Source organism: Hylobates moloch, unplaced genomic scaffold (genome assembly GCF_009828535.3).
Source record: "Hylobates moloch isolate HMO894 unplaced genomic scaffold, HMol_V3 SCAFFOLD_1, whole genome shotgun sequence".
Lineage (NCBI taxonomy): Eukaryota > Metazoa > Chordata > Mammalia > Primates > Hylobatidae > Hylobates > Hylobates moloch.
The window spans coordinates 86,169,781-86,186,450 of NW_026652276.1; the positions used below are offsets into that span (position 1 = coordinate 86,169,781).

Below are 16,670 nucleotides of genomic sequence, written 5' to 3' on the forward strand. Positions count from 1 at the left end.
ATCTATTTAAAAGACTATAATTGACAGAAGCACTTAGTCTGACTAAGCATATTAGCATTCAATGCAAGCAAATGTTATGAACCAGATTTTAGCAAATTTGAACAAATCACAGCATATTTTACATAATGATAATAACAGCATTTGAGATTCTCTGATTAATTTTAAGCTCTCTATACAGATCAGACTAGTGGATGTGTCATTGTTTTGTGGTATCCAAAGAAAGGAAATAAGATTTTATTTTCACTTATAAAAAGAAAAATAATTTGAAAGTGTGGTTTATTGATGGCTAAGGCTGTATGAGCAGGTATATTTTGATCTAAGCAGTTAACATGGCTATGAAATGTAATTCCATAAAAGTTGGTCCCTGCTTTTAAATTCACCTTTTAAAATTTTGTGGCCTCTTATACTTATGGAAAGCAATATCTACTCTATCAGGTGAAAAAAGCAAGGCACTACTACCACCTACAAAATAGCAGGGAGAGCAAAAACAAGTGTACATATAATAAACACATATGCATACATACATTAAAAGAATACACCAAAATCCTAAAAAAAATTTTAAGTTAATTTAAAAGGAGAAGGAGGGAATAGGGTAGAACAAGTGAAGAAGCTAGCTTTGTTTGAATTGTCTTTGTTTACATTTTTTACTTTAAAACCCTTTATTTACATAATTTATAAAACAAAAGCACAGTTTAAAAAAATAAATTCCTGGACAGGCGCAGTGGCTCGCGCCTGTAATCCCAGCACTTTCGGAGGCCAAGGAGGGCGGATCATGAGGTCAGGAGATAGCAACCATCCTGGCTAACAAGGTGAAACCCCGTCTCTACTAAAAAAATACAAAAAAATTAGCTGGGCATGGTGGCGGGTGCCTGTAGTCCCAGCTACTTGGGAGGCTGAGGCAGGAGAATGGCATGAACCCAGAAGGCGGAGCTTGCAGTGAGCTGAGATGGCGCCACTGCACTCCAGCCTGGGTGACTGAGTGAGACTCCATCTCAAAAAAATAAATAAATAATAAATAAATAAATTCCTAATCATCTAAAGCAAAATGAAATTATCTGTTGTATTAAATGGTGGCATAATCACATTTATAGGAAATAAACATGTCATTTTAAAAGACAGTAATTTGTCTGTATGTCCCCATTCAACAACAAAACTGAAAAATAAACTGTTTTGGAAGTCTGATTGATAAGGTTAAATAAAAATCATGTAATAATAAATTTGAAGTGGAACTGTATCTAAGAACTCATCATGTTTTTCTTCTTCACATAATTTTTTCCCTAATTTTTTCTATTGAAAGGCCTAGAAATAATGACCAACCAGTAGCAATGAACCTTCATAGCAAATAGACTATGGTCCCTAGTTACCATTTTCCACACGAGGGAGTCAAGTGTTACTGAAGAAATGGCTGCTTCCAAAACTAGGGCAGGAAAGTTTCAAGATGAAACTGGAGTATCTTGTCACAGTAAACAGCACAGAAATCATCATAGACCACTGACAGGGTATCAAAAGGGCTCAGGGGCCAACTGGAGGAAGTGCCCCGGGCCAGAGATGGGCAATATGAACATCAATAATTCTAATGGATTGACATGTATCTATCGAATACTTCAAATTCACGAGTTTATGTTGACAATCTTCCCCTCAGAAAAGGATCTCATTACATTTGGAGGATACTAAAAAAGCTAACTCATTATTTTTGAAGACAAATAAATGAAAAGAATCAAGCATTTATCCAGACTTTCCTATATTCAATATACCTTAAGGTAGGCAGATAGCTGATGCAGGGAAATTATAAGTAATCCAACTAACCCATAAAGAAGGAAAAATAGAATTATAAAAGTAACATTTTATAACCCCTTAACCTAGGCAATAATTATAATTACTAATTTAAAAAAATAAAAAAGAGGTAAACAGATGTGTGATGGAAATTTATATCACCCATAAAGTATTTTTGACAAAACAATTTGATCTAGCCTTTTTGCTGCTAGTCACCAAAGATGTCCCACCTCTCCTCAGTAAACTATGCCTTCTGCTTTTCTTACTTTTGTAATCCCCTCTCCTTTAAGTTTGGCTGCTTTTGTGATTTACTTTAATTAACAGAATGTGATGAAAATGCCACCACTGTGTGATTTCTAAGGCTAGGTCAAAAGAAGCCCTCCATTTCTGCCTTGGTCTCCTGGTGGGCTCATGGGGTAAGTCAGCCACCACATAAGAAGTCTGTACCCTGTGAAAAAGTCCAAGCTAGCCATACAGAGAAGCCACGGTGAAAGAGGTGCCAGACCAAGCCATGGCCACCCCAGCCTTCCAAGTCCAGGCACCAAACAGGTAAGTAAAGAAGCCTTTAGAAGACTTCAGCCCCAGCTGCCATCTCACTATCACTATATAGAAGGACCCCAAGTGAGAACCACCCAGCTGAGCCCATCCATCCTCAGAACTATGAGAAATAACCAATCATTGTTTTAAGCCACTGAGCTTAGGTGTTCCTTCTTATGCAGCAACAGATTAATGAGACAAGTCTACCAATTTACATCAAAGGGAAACTGTTACATAAAACCACGAGGAAACAAAAAAAGGGACTGGAAACCTATCAGTTAAAAAAGAATGAATCCACACTGGGGGCTCCAAAATGTGGGAGGGTGGAAAGGGGGTGAGAGTTAAAAAACTACCTATTGAGTATAATGTTCACTATTTGGGTGACGGGTTCACTAGAAGCCCCAAAGTCACCATTAAGCAGTAATATATCCATGTAACAAACCTGTACATGTACCCCTGAATCTAAAATATAATAACAACAATAAAAAGAATGAATCAACTTATATGTAAGATTTTGTCTATTTTTTATGAGTTGGTTTTTAAAATCAGGAGCCTAATAAAGTTATGAGATTATAAGGGACATGTGAACATAACCAGACATTTGATATTAAGAAATTATTGTTGGCTGGGTATAGTGGCTCATGCCTGGAATCCCAGCACTTCGGGAGGCTAAGGTGGGAGGATCACTTGAGCCCAGGAGTTCAAGACCAGCCTGGGCAACACAGCAAGACCCCGTCTCCATAAAATATTTATCTATCTATCTATCTATCTATCTATCTATCTATCTATCCATCCATCTATCTTAAAAAGAAATTATTGTTGAACAATTTAGGTGTGGCTGTGCTTGAGAGTTCTTAACTTTAAAGATACAGACTAAATATCCATGGATAAAACGTTTGTTATAGTGGGGAGTGGGGGAAGGGGGAAATGAGAGTATAGACTGGCCATGAGTTTATAAGTGTTTGGTCATGAGTTTATAAGTGTTAAAATTGAAAGTTAATTTTATTATTCTCATTACTTTTGCATATATTTGAGTTTTCCCTAATAAAATTGGATAGCCTTTGTTGAACTATTTGGCTACTTTTTAAAAGTGTATAACGAACTTAAAAATCAATGGTAGCTGACATACTGTAGGATTCCAACTACATGACATTCTGGGAAAGGCACAACTCTGGAGACAGTGAAAAAATCATTGGTTGCCAGGGGTTAGGGGAGGGGGAAGGATGACTAGACAGAGCACAGAGGATTTTTAGGCCAGTGAAACTATTCAGTATGATATGGCAGTGGTGGATACATATCATTATATATTTATCAAAGCTGACAGAATGTACACCAAGAGTGAAACTTCATGTAGACTATGGACTCTGGGTGATAATGATGTGTCAATGTAGATTCAGTGACTGTAATGAATGCTTCACTGTGGTGAGGGATGTTGATAGTGGGAGAGTCTAAACATGTGTGGGTGCAGGGGGGAAAGAGGAAGTCCCTGTACCTTTCTCTCAATTTTGTTGTGAACCTAAAATTTCTCTAAAAAAGTAAAGTCTTTAAAAAGAAAAAAAAAAATCAATGGTAGTTAAAAGAAGCCATGATGCTATAATCTTCATTTTGTAAAGTCCTTTTTTTAGCTAAAAAATAAAATTATATTCACATCCCCATGTATCTAAAATATCAATATAGATTTTTAGCTATGATTCCTCTTCCTTCCTGTAAAATAGAGATCATAATATCCTATCCCAGCATACATACAAAGTTGGCTCAAAGATAATTTCTGAAAAAAAAAAAAAAAGTTTAAAAAACCACACTCTGCTACACAAATGTAAAACATTGCTGGTAGTAGGGACCATGTATTTGGCAAAATATATGGCATATATGCACAATGCCTGGCAAATAGTAGAGGTTCCATAAATATTTTTTGGATGAATGAGTAAATCAAGAGAAGAGTGGACAAAGATTTTTGATACAATAGCTTCTGCCTTTGATCCTGAATCTTTTTAAAATGGGTCAACTGAACCACAGAGTGGGAGAGGTAAATAGCTTACTATGAACCCACTAGAACTCTGTTCAAACAACTTACATACATCATACTACTGGAGAACTTTTAGCACTGTCTTTAAGCTTTATAACAGAGTGCAAATATGGATGACTACTATCTCGGCTTGCTATACCTGATCAAATCTACTTTGGTGGATTTTAATTTTAAAAAAAGCAAGTTATAAGAGAATGAAAGCCTGGTATTTAATACATGCCGGGCAAGTGAGCAATAAACAATTGCAAGTTTCCTGGGGGCTATTTTGCTCTGTCTCATCATCAGGAAGCTAAAACATATGCTGGATGTTAGCCTGGGTGGACACAGTGTGTCCTATTTATTCAAGGTTTCCTTTGAAGCCACCATTTATAAGTTTTGTTTCTTAGGGGTACATGTCAAACTTCATTTAGCATTAGTTGGTATCCAGATACACTGAATAGCAAAAAGGCAGCATTTGGGGGCAAAAAAAAATATGCCTGCTATATGAGCAGTGATGTCAGTTTCATTTATGTAACTCACAGAAAACAAGGAGAAATACAACAGGAAAGCTGACAGTAGGAAATCAAGATTAAAACTATTCATTTAATTTAGAAGTGTAAAATTGCATATGAACAAGGAGAAGTATTAAAAGCAAGTATGTTTTAAATCAATGTCTAAGAGGAGGGAATCTTTAGAGGAAGTTCTAATAAAATGCTATGGTTTTTAATTCTTAAACTTCAAAGATTATACTTACCTGGAGCACGTTCATATGTGCAATATTTTTCCCTTTTATGCTAAGAATGTTCAGCAAATTTTTCTATAAGAATCTTCCAATTTTAAACATACAAGGGGATGCTTGTGGAACTGATGCTTCACTTTGGAATATTTTCACAAAAAGTAGAAATTTGGTGGACTACAGAGTATCCATGAAATGGACCCCCCCAAAAAAATAATATGGGAGTAATGTTTTATACTTATAAATTATTTTGCATTTATTATAGTAGTTCATTTAAATATCAAAACAGCCTATGAATTAGGTGTCATAAGCCTAAATTTATAGATGTGGAACGCAGAGCTCAAAGTGCAGTTAAGTTTGTAAACCGAAGTCATCTCCTTCCATATTGCTGATTGATTTAAAGACCCTACAATACTTTGAAAAGTAGCTTTCTAGTATGATTGCAATGTTTACAGTTCCAAAACAATTTATCACGCCATTTTCAACATTATTTTTCTAAGATTCATCTGTGTTGTTCAGTTTATAGTTCACGCACTTTCAACGCTGTGTTTTACTCCATTATGTGAACAGACTGTATATTAAATATTCATTTTCCTCTTGATGGATATTTGCATTACTTCCCTTTTTGAAATTATACCCAGTGCTTCTATGAATTTTTTGTAAATATACCCTGGTAGACACATGCAACAGTTCCCCTAAGGCATATACCTACTAATAAAATTACTAGATCACAAGGTACCCCGAACTTTTCTAGGCATGTCCAACTGCTCTACAAAATTTATATCACCTTAGGTAACCATCATATAATACTTTTACAAAGTTTAAAAATAAAACTGAACAGCCGGGCATGGTGGCTCACGCCTGCAATCCCAGCACTATGAGAGGCTGAGGCAGGCAGACTGCCAGAGCTCAGGTGTTCGAAACCACCCTGGGCAACATGGCGAAACCCCATCTCTAATAAAATACAAAAAAATTAGCTGGGCATGGTGGCCCGTGCCTGTAGTCCCAGCTACTCAGGAGACCAAGGTAGGAGAATGGCTAGAGCCTGGGAGGCAGACGTTGCAATAAGCCAAGATCGTGCCACTGGACCCTGCTTGAGCGACAGAGTGAGACTCCATCTCAAAATAAATAAATAAATAAATAACAATAAAAATAATTTTAAAAATAAATAAATAAAACTGAACAATACATTACTTTAGAAATACATGTACATGTAATAAGATTATTAAAAAGAAAGACCAGGAACCCTAATAATACAATTTAGCATAGCAGTTATTTCTAGGGAAAATGAGAAAATGAAATGGTGAATAGTCACAGTTGGCTTCAATGTCTTGGTAATATCCTAGTGACATGGACAGGAGGCAGGGAAATACTGGGTAGGAGAGGGCAGTTCCCCGGCAATGGCCCCATCCACAAGCCTGGGCCCATGGCCCTAAATGAGAACTTCACATCCCTGTTTTCCCACCCGAATGTTGTTTTTTCAAAAACCACCCTGACCCACAACACCCCCATCCTGTACCTATAAAAACCCCAAATTCCACTGGCAGAGGAGTGGAGTGGCGTGGCAGAGAATAAGAGAAAAGAAGAGGCAGCTGGATGGTTGGAGAGAGGGAGGTTATCTTCCCACTCCATCCCCTTTCCAGCTTCCCATCCCACCGAGGGCCACCTCCACCACTCAATAAAACCTCTGCATTCACCATCCTCCAAGTCTGTATGACCTGATTCTTCCCAGATGCTGGGCAAGAACCTGGGTACCAAGAGGGCAAGGTGTAAAAGACTGTCACCCTGATTCTCCACTGAGCTGCTTAACACTTAGCCATCTTGGATGGCAACTGCTAAAAGAGCATTAATCATAACACACCCCTAGATGCTGCCATGGGGCCGGAGCCCAAAGGCACTCACCTTGGCCCAGGCACCTGTTTGCCTAGGTGCTCCCCCACCCACAAGGGGTTTGAGCACTCGGCCAGGTAATCAAGCCACATCCCTGTTGCAAGTTCCACGAAGGGTCCAGGCAACTCTCCTATCTCACTAGGTTTTAAGGACAGTTGTGGATCCCACAATCTTAATGACTAACTTTACAACTTACATATGTGCCACACATGTTCTTTTATGTGTATCAATATTTACATAATTTTAAACCTTGGTTGTACAATAATAAGGATACAAAAAGGGTCAGGAGCCCTGGAAATTGTCGGCAAATAGAACTTTACATTTTAAAATAAATGCATTATGTTAAGATGAAAATTTTTTTAAAATACACATTTTTAATGCATCATGCCAATACCTCCTCTTATTCAATAGTTCTTTGTTTTTATGTTTTCAGCCACCTCAATTAAATTTCATAGAAATTAAACACTGGGAGATGAAGAAAGGGATTTAGTTATGTTTACTTTTCCAAAGCAATGTGTCCTCTCACTAAACACATCTATCTTGAAAATATTTAAATAGCCAATTATCAAAGAAATAAAATAATGACAAATTACTAGTGGCCACCCCCCAAAAAATTAAATTGAGTATTCCAAAAGTAAATATCAGTATGTATCTCCAATATGTATATTTATTTATAAATTACATAATGTACATACTACTGTTTTTATAATTATAGACATTTGAACCATTTCAAATTTATAAGGACTTTAACTTTAAAAACATATCTAAGTAGAAGTTCTAATGTGTTCTTCCTATACCCTAGTGGATGGTTGTGTGCACCTCATGAGGTTCACACCCTTCACTTTGGAGATTATGGAGATTACCACTCCAATGCACAAGAATTGCATTAAGAAGCAAGTAGCCCAAACTTGCTTAAAGGACTTGCTATTAATATTCTGTTTGTAAATCCACATTGTTCAGTTATCTGTTCAATCTATTTCTATTGTTTTGAAGAAATTAATATCTGTCTGATTTAAAGTAGATAACACCCAATTCATTCAACAACTCTGTTTACATATAGTGTAAATGAGGATTAAAGACACCATTTTAAGATTTTACTTATGTTCCAGGAACTCAATGAAAAAACAAACAACAAAAAGACCAAAAAAATCACTTTTGTGATACTGGTAATTGATTTTTTTAGCTTTCCAAGTAGACAAAATCAACACCTTAAAAGACTTGTCTTTAACCTGGGCTTTCTTTTATTAAAGTGTACAATTGTGGGTGCATGCCTACAGGAGTAATAGCTTGCTCCTAACAAAAGAACCTGGATTCCACAATATGCCTTTTGCCAGAGGCATCGTTCCCCAAAGCATACAGCTAACTGCGTCTCCTGCTGTACCTGTAACAATTTAATTGTATAAGTCAGCCTAGTCAAGCATCTCCAGCTTGTGACTGGGAGACATGAAATTCATTGTCATTATTGTCCCTGTCATTTTGGATCATTATATCCTGCTGCAGAATTTTCCTCACTTCAGTGCATTTTTACCTCCAGGAGCCAGGGATTATAGCTGAGGTTGGGGTGGGGGCAGGACCGTGAACTACATTTACCTCAGGGGAGCCAGAGATTAAATTGGCTTTGCTCTCTCACGAGCTGAATTCATCTATTTGTATGCTGTGAGTTTTAGGCTGGAATAAAAATGAATATTCTAGTGAAACCTGGGCTTTAATTCCCCCTTTGAAACATGGATGTAACCAACTTTTATTTACATGAGGAAAAGGCAATGTAATTTCTTATAGTTGCTATTTTCATATGTGCATAAGGAATACTTAGAAACATCATCGGGTATGAAACAACAGACATCTCTGTCAATGTCTTGACTCTCAGAAAGGAAGAATTTAAAGCTGTAATTTTGTTCTTCAGTTTCATTTTATAATGGCTCAATGGAGGTATTTAATGGTTTTTAATATTTAATGATTTTTAATTATAGCTCATTTTCTGTGTACTAGATTGGATGACTGGAGTCTAACTAAAATAGCCACAGAGATCCACTCTGGGAACAAATAGAGGAAAAAAAAATAAGTTCCTGAGAAAACTGGCTACCCCTAACAGCTGGTTCACATAATCTCACAGCCTGTCAAGTCACCCAAGCATGCCATGCCCTAAACACTTTCTTCTGACTTGAGAAAGTTGGCCTGGTCACCATACTCTCTACTTGATAACTCCCTTCTCAGCAGTAATGGCCAGCTGTGAGTCTCTACTAGGCAAGTTAGAAAATACTAGGACATGTCTCAGCCAGAAAACCAGTGAGTTGACTATATGATTACTCTAACAGAATATAAGAAGGAAATAAAACTGGAGAAAAAACTGGCATGTCATTTACTATCCCAACTTTCGTTTCATATGGATTTCACTGAGAAATTTGAGATTCTCTCTGTCTGCATTTAAAAAGATGACAGTTATTCCTCCATTTATGTGAATTTGTTTTTCAGTGGTTAACAATAAAATATGGCACAGATCATACTTATGCCATGCACAGAACAGTAACTATAATTACTACATCAAAAAGTATGAAGGGCCAGATGAAGTGGCTCATGCCTGTAATCCCAACACTTTGGGAGGTCAAGGCGGGAGGATCACTTGAGGCCAGGAGTTCAAGACCAGCCTGTCTCTACAAAAAATAAAAATTTAAAAAAATATGTAAAATGTTGGAGGGAAAAGTGCATGGAACTTATTTATTACCTTTACGAACTTTTGTGGGAGAACAAACTTTGCCTTCATCATATGAAATGGCCATCAGAATTTAATTAGGATGAACTGTGTTTATGAAAAATTAAAATTTTTATCTTTGTACATTTTGTACTTCAGAGGAAACCTCTTACAGCCCTAACATCTCTGCATTGAAGATACCTTACAGATCTTCTCAGTGCCTGGTCCACATTAATGGCAACATTTACTAGTTTGTCCCACTATATTTTCACACCATTATATTTCACTTTTCATGGGTGCTGAAGTAAGTGTATAAGTTATTACTAATAACAGTTTTTAGTTAGCAAAACTTCTTGCAGCGTTAAAAGTTCACTTGATTATCTGGTCACAGTGGCTCACACCTATAATTCCAACACTTTGGAAGTCCAGGGAGGGAGACTCCCTTGAGCTCTGGAGTTCAAGACTAGCCTAGGCAATACAGGGAGACCTTGTCTCTACCAAAAGTAAAAAACAACTAGCCAGGCATAGTGGCACATGCTAACTGTAATCCCAGCTACTTGGGAGACTGAGGCAGGAGGATTGCTTGAGCCCCGGAGATTAGAGGCTGTGGGAAGCTATGATCATGCTACTTCACTCCAGCCTGGGTGACAGGGCAAGACTCTGTCTCAAAAAACTTAATTAATTAAAATTAAAAGTTCATTTGATTACTTACGCCACTTTTTCATCAGATTCAAAATTCTCCCTTGGTGGGAGTTATAAAAATTATTTCTGTTCACTTTAAAATGGCTAATTTTAATTGAATTTTATTGAATTTCACCTCAATACATTATTTTTAAAGTAAATTCAACATTATTTCAAGAAGCCTGAATGCAACTTGAAATCACTTCAGTGACTGTTGTTATATTCTCATCATGGTGATTTATGAAGAGTATGTATTTTCCTTGTTAAGAAAAGCTTATCTTATAAACTACAATGTTTAGACTTGGGTTTGCAATGATAAAAGTTCACATTGAAGTATCTTCCTCTCTGAAATACCTTAGTAGCAGGATGATACTGTAATAACATTTTTCCAGTCAAAGGGAAAAAAGGCATTCATTCCTTTTGTTGAGCATGGATTTACTCATTTAATTCTTTTACCTACATGCTCCTCGTCACCTTATTTCCATGTCAATATTCAATTTGATCATCACACCATATTATGTAAAACAAGAGTTGCCCACATGTAAATATAGTTGTAAAACCACAGAACTACACTGTTGCACATGCTTGTTTTGCCTCACCTCAAGTATGATACAGTTGGGCCTGTACCATTTCAGAACAAGGTCAAAAGACAAATTATTTATATCAAATGAGTAGAATATACTTATTTTTACTCCTTTGGCTCAAGACTTAAGATTTCACAACCGATTTCCAAAAAGCAATTTGAAAATATTTTAAATACTTTTTAAATTTTTCAGGAATTTTTGCTAAGCTCATAATTTTGCAACCTATAACAGGCTATAAAGTTCAATTCTAGATTAAAGAATTCTTTTTCCTCCTGATTCTAAGAGAATAATCTTTCTTCTGCCTTGTGTAACAAAGGTTTCCCTTGGCTTCTCCATGTAGAATCAATAAGAATCTATAATTCACAACAATACCAAATAAGAATCCATAATTCACAACAATACCAAACCAATGTAAAACAGGATGTCACAAATTCAGACATGACATTTGCTAATATTTCTTTTCTTCTTCTTCTTCTTTTTTTTTTTTTTGAAATAGGGTCTCATGCTGTCACCCAGGCTGGAGTGTAATGGCAGGATATCAGCTCACTGCGGCCACCTCAGCCCCCCAAGTAGCTGGGAATACAAGTGCATGCCACCACACCTGGCTAATTTTTTTTGTATTTTTAGTAGAGATGAGGATTCGCCATGTTGGTCTCGAACTGGGGTCAAGTGATCTGGCTGCCTTGGCCTCTTAAAGTGCTAGGATTACAGGCGTGAGCCAACATGCCCAGCCCACTAATACTTATTTTTAAAAGATTCAGATATTGACAAGCTTACAAATAAAATTGGTTAGTGCCCAATAGATCACGAAGTATAGAAAATGAGTAAGTATGTGAGAGGGTTTGTGCAGGAGGGATTAGTAATAAGAGGGAAAGGCCACAAACATTTCCATCTCAGGATGGGGAGGATGCTATTTACAGAATGCCTTCATACTCCTCCTGGACCAAAAACCTCTTTACTATAATCACCCAATAAACTACAATGGATTAACATTAAGGGTCTGATGCAGAGAAAGCAAATTCACAGTTAAGGTTGTCCTTTAACATGTAGACTCAATCAAGGGCACCAAAAAATAGTTAAGTGGCCCCCCTGTGGTGTTCAGATGCTGGGAAGCACTGCAAACTGTGAATTTTCTAGCTTTTAATGTTTGCCTAAGACCCTTAACATTTTTCCAGTATTGTTGATCCTAGGACATTTTCTTGAGTTTGGTCCCCTTTTCCCTCTCTGTACATATACTTTTTGCATTTATATATGAAAGCCTGACAGCTGAATTGGTTCAGAAATGTAACACTGGAAAGAAGAAAAAAACACAGGGATAGCCTTTGGGACATCCAAAGTATTCAGTATAAATATCAAAGTATCCTGAAAAAAATAAAACAACAACAACAAATTCTTCTTGCTAAGAGTTTAGATATCTAATACTAAATAGAAAAGATAATACAATGGGGGTGGGGGGCTCACTGAGGTATCAAATCTAAGCTGTCCTCTGCATCACAAAATTTTTAGGACTTTTTGAACATGTATAATTATCTGTGTTCAGCTATTTCCTTATAAATGGACACCCTTGGACTATATTCCAATCTCACACACTCTTTAAAACTACCAGTAAAATTTTACAAATCGCTTTGCCTGTTTTGTTTTATATTGTTTTGTGGTCCATCTGGAGATATATTAAGTGTTCCTTCAAATAAAAGTGTACAAAATTATATTGCACACATGCAAAAAAAAAAAAAAAAAGAATGAACATTGAACACATGGCAAATGGCCACTAGGTAATGTCACTATTAGAAAACATCTAACAACAATAAAATAAGCAATAAAAACTCAGAGCAGTTTAACAGACGCAATGGTCATCTACCTTCATCATATAAATTATACATTCAAGAATTGTGTCCTGTGCAAAATACAAACATGTCAATTTCAGCCCACAGGGCATGTTTCCCCCTAGGTTTATAACCCTTGAAAATGGAGGTTTCATTTAGAAAACCTAACATATCCTCAGCTGCTTTCAACATTATAATATATTCATAAGGCAAATATTCACTAGCAAACACATAACAAATTACATGGCATGAGGGTGGGGAACAAATTCATAATGATGAGAAATGGACCAAACCAACCATGAGACACAAAGTAGAAATCAAAGAAGAAAACAAATATGTAAAATAAACAGTATTAAAGGTAAAATGTTATGGTTAGTTTTTCAGCCACTGTTAGAGAAAATGATGAATATGTGCATGCACGTGCGTTTGTGTGTTGTGTAAGATTAGTATTTAAAGACGCAAAACTATCTCCTTAAGAATACACTATAAGGGTCATGAGTGAGAGAAAAGCATCTTGTGAGAAAAAAAAATATATCACATACCGTCATAGTAGACAATTGCTCCTACCAGTTTGTCCTTCTGGAGCATTGGGAAATGTTCAAGGGCTCTTGATTTGCTGAGGACATAACTGCTTTTCAGGCAATTGCTTCCTGCAACCAAATCATACAGCTTGATTCCTACCCAGTAGTAAGGTAACTGCCACCACCTACAGCATAAATAGGGGGGAAAGTTCTTTAGAAACAGAGTATAGCATTATAGAATATTACCTTACACTACAAGACACTTTTCATTTAAGAAAAACAAAGCATACCTAGAAGTGGACTGCAAAAGAAACAGACTTATGCAACTGTTTTTGACACCAACTTAGCTGAAGTCTATAAGTAAAATAAATCAATGAGGTTTTAAATGAATCTTCTCTGAGGCAGTTGTTCTCAACCTGGCTGAATATTAGAATTCTCTGGAGAACATTAAAAATAAATACTGATGCCTAAGCCTCATACATCCAGAAACTGATTTAACTAGACTAGGGTGGGGACCTGGATGATGACAATGTGCACCCAGGATTAAGAATCACCAGTTCAGGAAGTCCTAAGCAATCTATGAGGAAGGATGAACAAAATTATAAAAAATCTGTTTCCAGCCCCCTACAACATTAATGTAGCTAAAAGAGTTACATAATCTATTTGTTCATACTACCTGAATTCCAGCGTAAGGCAACTTCATGGATAGCTCTAACAACATTAGGAAAATTAAGTTTTATAATTTATAATCTGACACTTCCTAACCAAATTTCAGCCTTGGTTAACTCAGACACATAACATGACTCAAAATGGCTTGGGTTTCAAGTGGTACATGGTATGTTTACATTTTACAACAGGATACTTTAGCTCAGCCATTTACAGTCTGCACATGATCCTCTTATGTTCCTTAATGCAAATGCAGTTGCTCATCTATATACTCTCAGAAACTTACTGGAGTAAGAAACTACTAATTACAAATACAGAATACGACCTCCTTTGCCTTTAAAATCTAGAGATAGGCCAGTAGAGAGTAATTTAAGAAAAGCCATACTTTTAAATACAACAAAGGAAAATACTTGAAAAGGATTAAAGATTAGGACCAATTAAAACCACATTATGAAATATGCATTGGGGGATTATTTCCATTAAAACTGTTGTTCTATTGACCGCAGAGAAGCAAATGCATACAGGTGATATCAAAAGGCTTACTTGTAAACTGGAAGCATTATAGGCAATGGAGCTGATAAATGGGGAGCAATTTCTAGCAGGTTGGCACGCTCATGAAGGGCTTCTTTTACCATCCTATACTGAAAGGCAAAACAGAGAAAATTAGTTTGGCAGTAACAGATCATAATATTTTCAAATGGCAAATAGACACCCTGCCAACTGATTGATACACAGAAACCTTCTACCTCTGAGTGAGGATAGCTCCCTCCTAATCAAATTTCTAATAATACATCATGCTGTCAACCTCAAAGATTTTTTAGAAACCTTAACCGTATTTGCATAGGAGAAAAACATGCCGTCAGAGTTCCCAGGTGTAAGATATTTTCCTGACTTGAGTTACAAGATTATTGTAGCCATTTATCTTGCATCCTCTGGATTGTCTCCCTTTCTCAGTTCCCCATAATATTTTTTCTTTGTAGGAGATAACAGATTGTTCAAATTCATGCTAAAAGTTTGCATCTTGCCTTCACGAAACCAAGCAATGATGCTTCTTAACAGTTGCACAGTATTTTACAGATTATAAAAAGGCTTTTGTCTTAACTGCTGTAGTCCTCATTATGCCTCTCTAAAAAGCCAGCATTGCTATTATAACACTAATTTTACAAATAAGATAACAGACTCATAGATTTTGAGTAAATAAGCCTGAACACATCACAAGTTAGCTGATTCTAAATCCTATGCTGTTTTCTTTGCATCCATCACGATGCTGAAGAGAAATATAAGAAAAGGGGACAGATTCAAAACTGACTTGTCAAGAAAAAAAAAGAGACAGATTCAAAACTTGACAATGTCAAGCCAGTGCCACTGTGTTCTTCATGTACAAAAAGAGATAGGAAGTTCAGCTGATTTTTTTTACCCCTCTGGGAAATGTCATCTTCCACACTGCCTTGGCAGTTTCCAAATGGTGGCAGGCTGGACACAATAAAGTGTGACATAAGAAAAGCATGACTCAGATCATCTTTTCCTTCAGAATATGTCAGTGACAATATAAGCCTATCACTGCAGTTATAGTTAAGAGGATCAATTTCGCACTCCCCCTGCATTACAACATAGCTCCCCTGAAAGTGCTTGCAAAGTAGCAATTTGGTAGCCATGGGCAAAAACCCAGTCACAATTGTTAAAAGGCAACACATCCAAAAGTGATTTTGTAAATCTGCTACTTCAACATGCTTGTGAAGAAAAAGCCCCTGATTACCCATAAACATAATGCTACAGGAAAGAACTGACACACCTCTCCCGAAAGATATTCCAGTAGAATACACTAAATAGGTATTTCCAACAGGAAATGCTAAAAGCCATTAAAGAAAAAAAAAAAAACCTGATTTAATTGGGTAGAAAAAAGCATAGTTGCAATTTTTGTTTAACAACCAGCATACACAATTACCTGCTCAATATCCAACTTCATGATGGCCTTCTGCAGATATCTCACACCACCATGGATCAATTTAGTGCTTCTGCTGCTGGTCCCTGATGAGAAATCGTCTCTTTCTACAAGGGCTGTTTTTAGTCCTGTGTAACCAGAAAACCAAATTAACTTCTTAAATTACACAATTTGTATGTAATTCATTAAAGGCACTTCTCCAGGGTAGAGACAATGACAAGAAAAATTACTCTGAACATGGATAAATTTGTATTCAAAGTGCAGTACACTGTCTATATTATAATGAAGAGATTTTAGGCTCTTCCTGAGGGAAAAGTCAAGCCAGAACTAGAAGCATATTAAGCTGTGAATGAATCACAACTAGAAAATATTACAGTGCAATTTCATGGCAGTAACATACTCTGGTGCACTTAGAAGGTCAAAGGACAGACTAGCACCCAACTCTGCCCATGTAAAGTTAACTGAATGTTGTTGCAAAGCCTTCTAGAACTCTCGTTCATCTCTCACAACAGTACAGACCTGATGCAGCCCCTCATCTCTGATCTACTCTAATGCATGCATCATGAATAAATCTAGACTGGACTTCCTTCTGTGTGTTGACTTCTGTTGAGAAATGCGTCTGGAGTGGTATTATGGTGGATATACAATGGGGAAAGATAGCAAAGAAAGGAAAGAAAGAAAAAGGAAGAAAGAAAGAAAGAGAGAAAGAAAGAAAGAAAGAAAGAAAGAAAGAAAGAAAGAAAGAAAGAAAGAAAGAAAGAAAGAAAGAAAGAAAGAAAGAAAGAAAGAAAGAAAGAAAGAAAGAGAGAGAAAGAGGAAGGGA

At 36.5% G+C, this 16,670-nt stretch overlaps 1 protein-coding gene across 6 annotated transcripts in view; it reads right to left on the reverse strand.

Annotated features, from left to right (window-relative positions):
* Positions 1-16,670, reverse strand: part of GPD2 (glycerol-3-phosphate dehydrogenase 2) — a 165,790-nt gene that overhangs the window by 57,342 nt on the left and 91,778 nt on the right. For all 6 annotated transcript variants that reach the window (XM_058441852.1, XM_032755671.2, XM_032755668.2 and 3 more), the window contains 3 exons: positions 15,851-15,975; positions 14,449-14,546; positions 13,261-13,424 (listed from right to left, as the gene is read on the reverse strand). In XM_058441852.1, the coding sequence (XP_058297835.1) occupies positions 13,261-13,424; positions 14,449-14,546; positions 15,851-15,975 (387 nt within the window). The remainder of the gene's footprint in view (positions 1-13,260; positions 13,425-14,448; positions 14,547-15,850; positions 15,976-16,670) is intronic.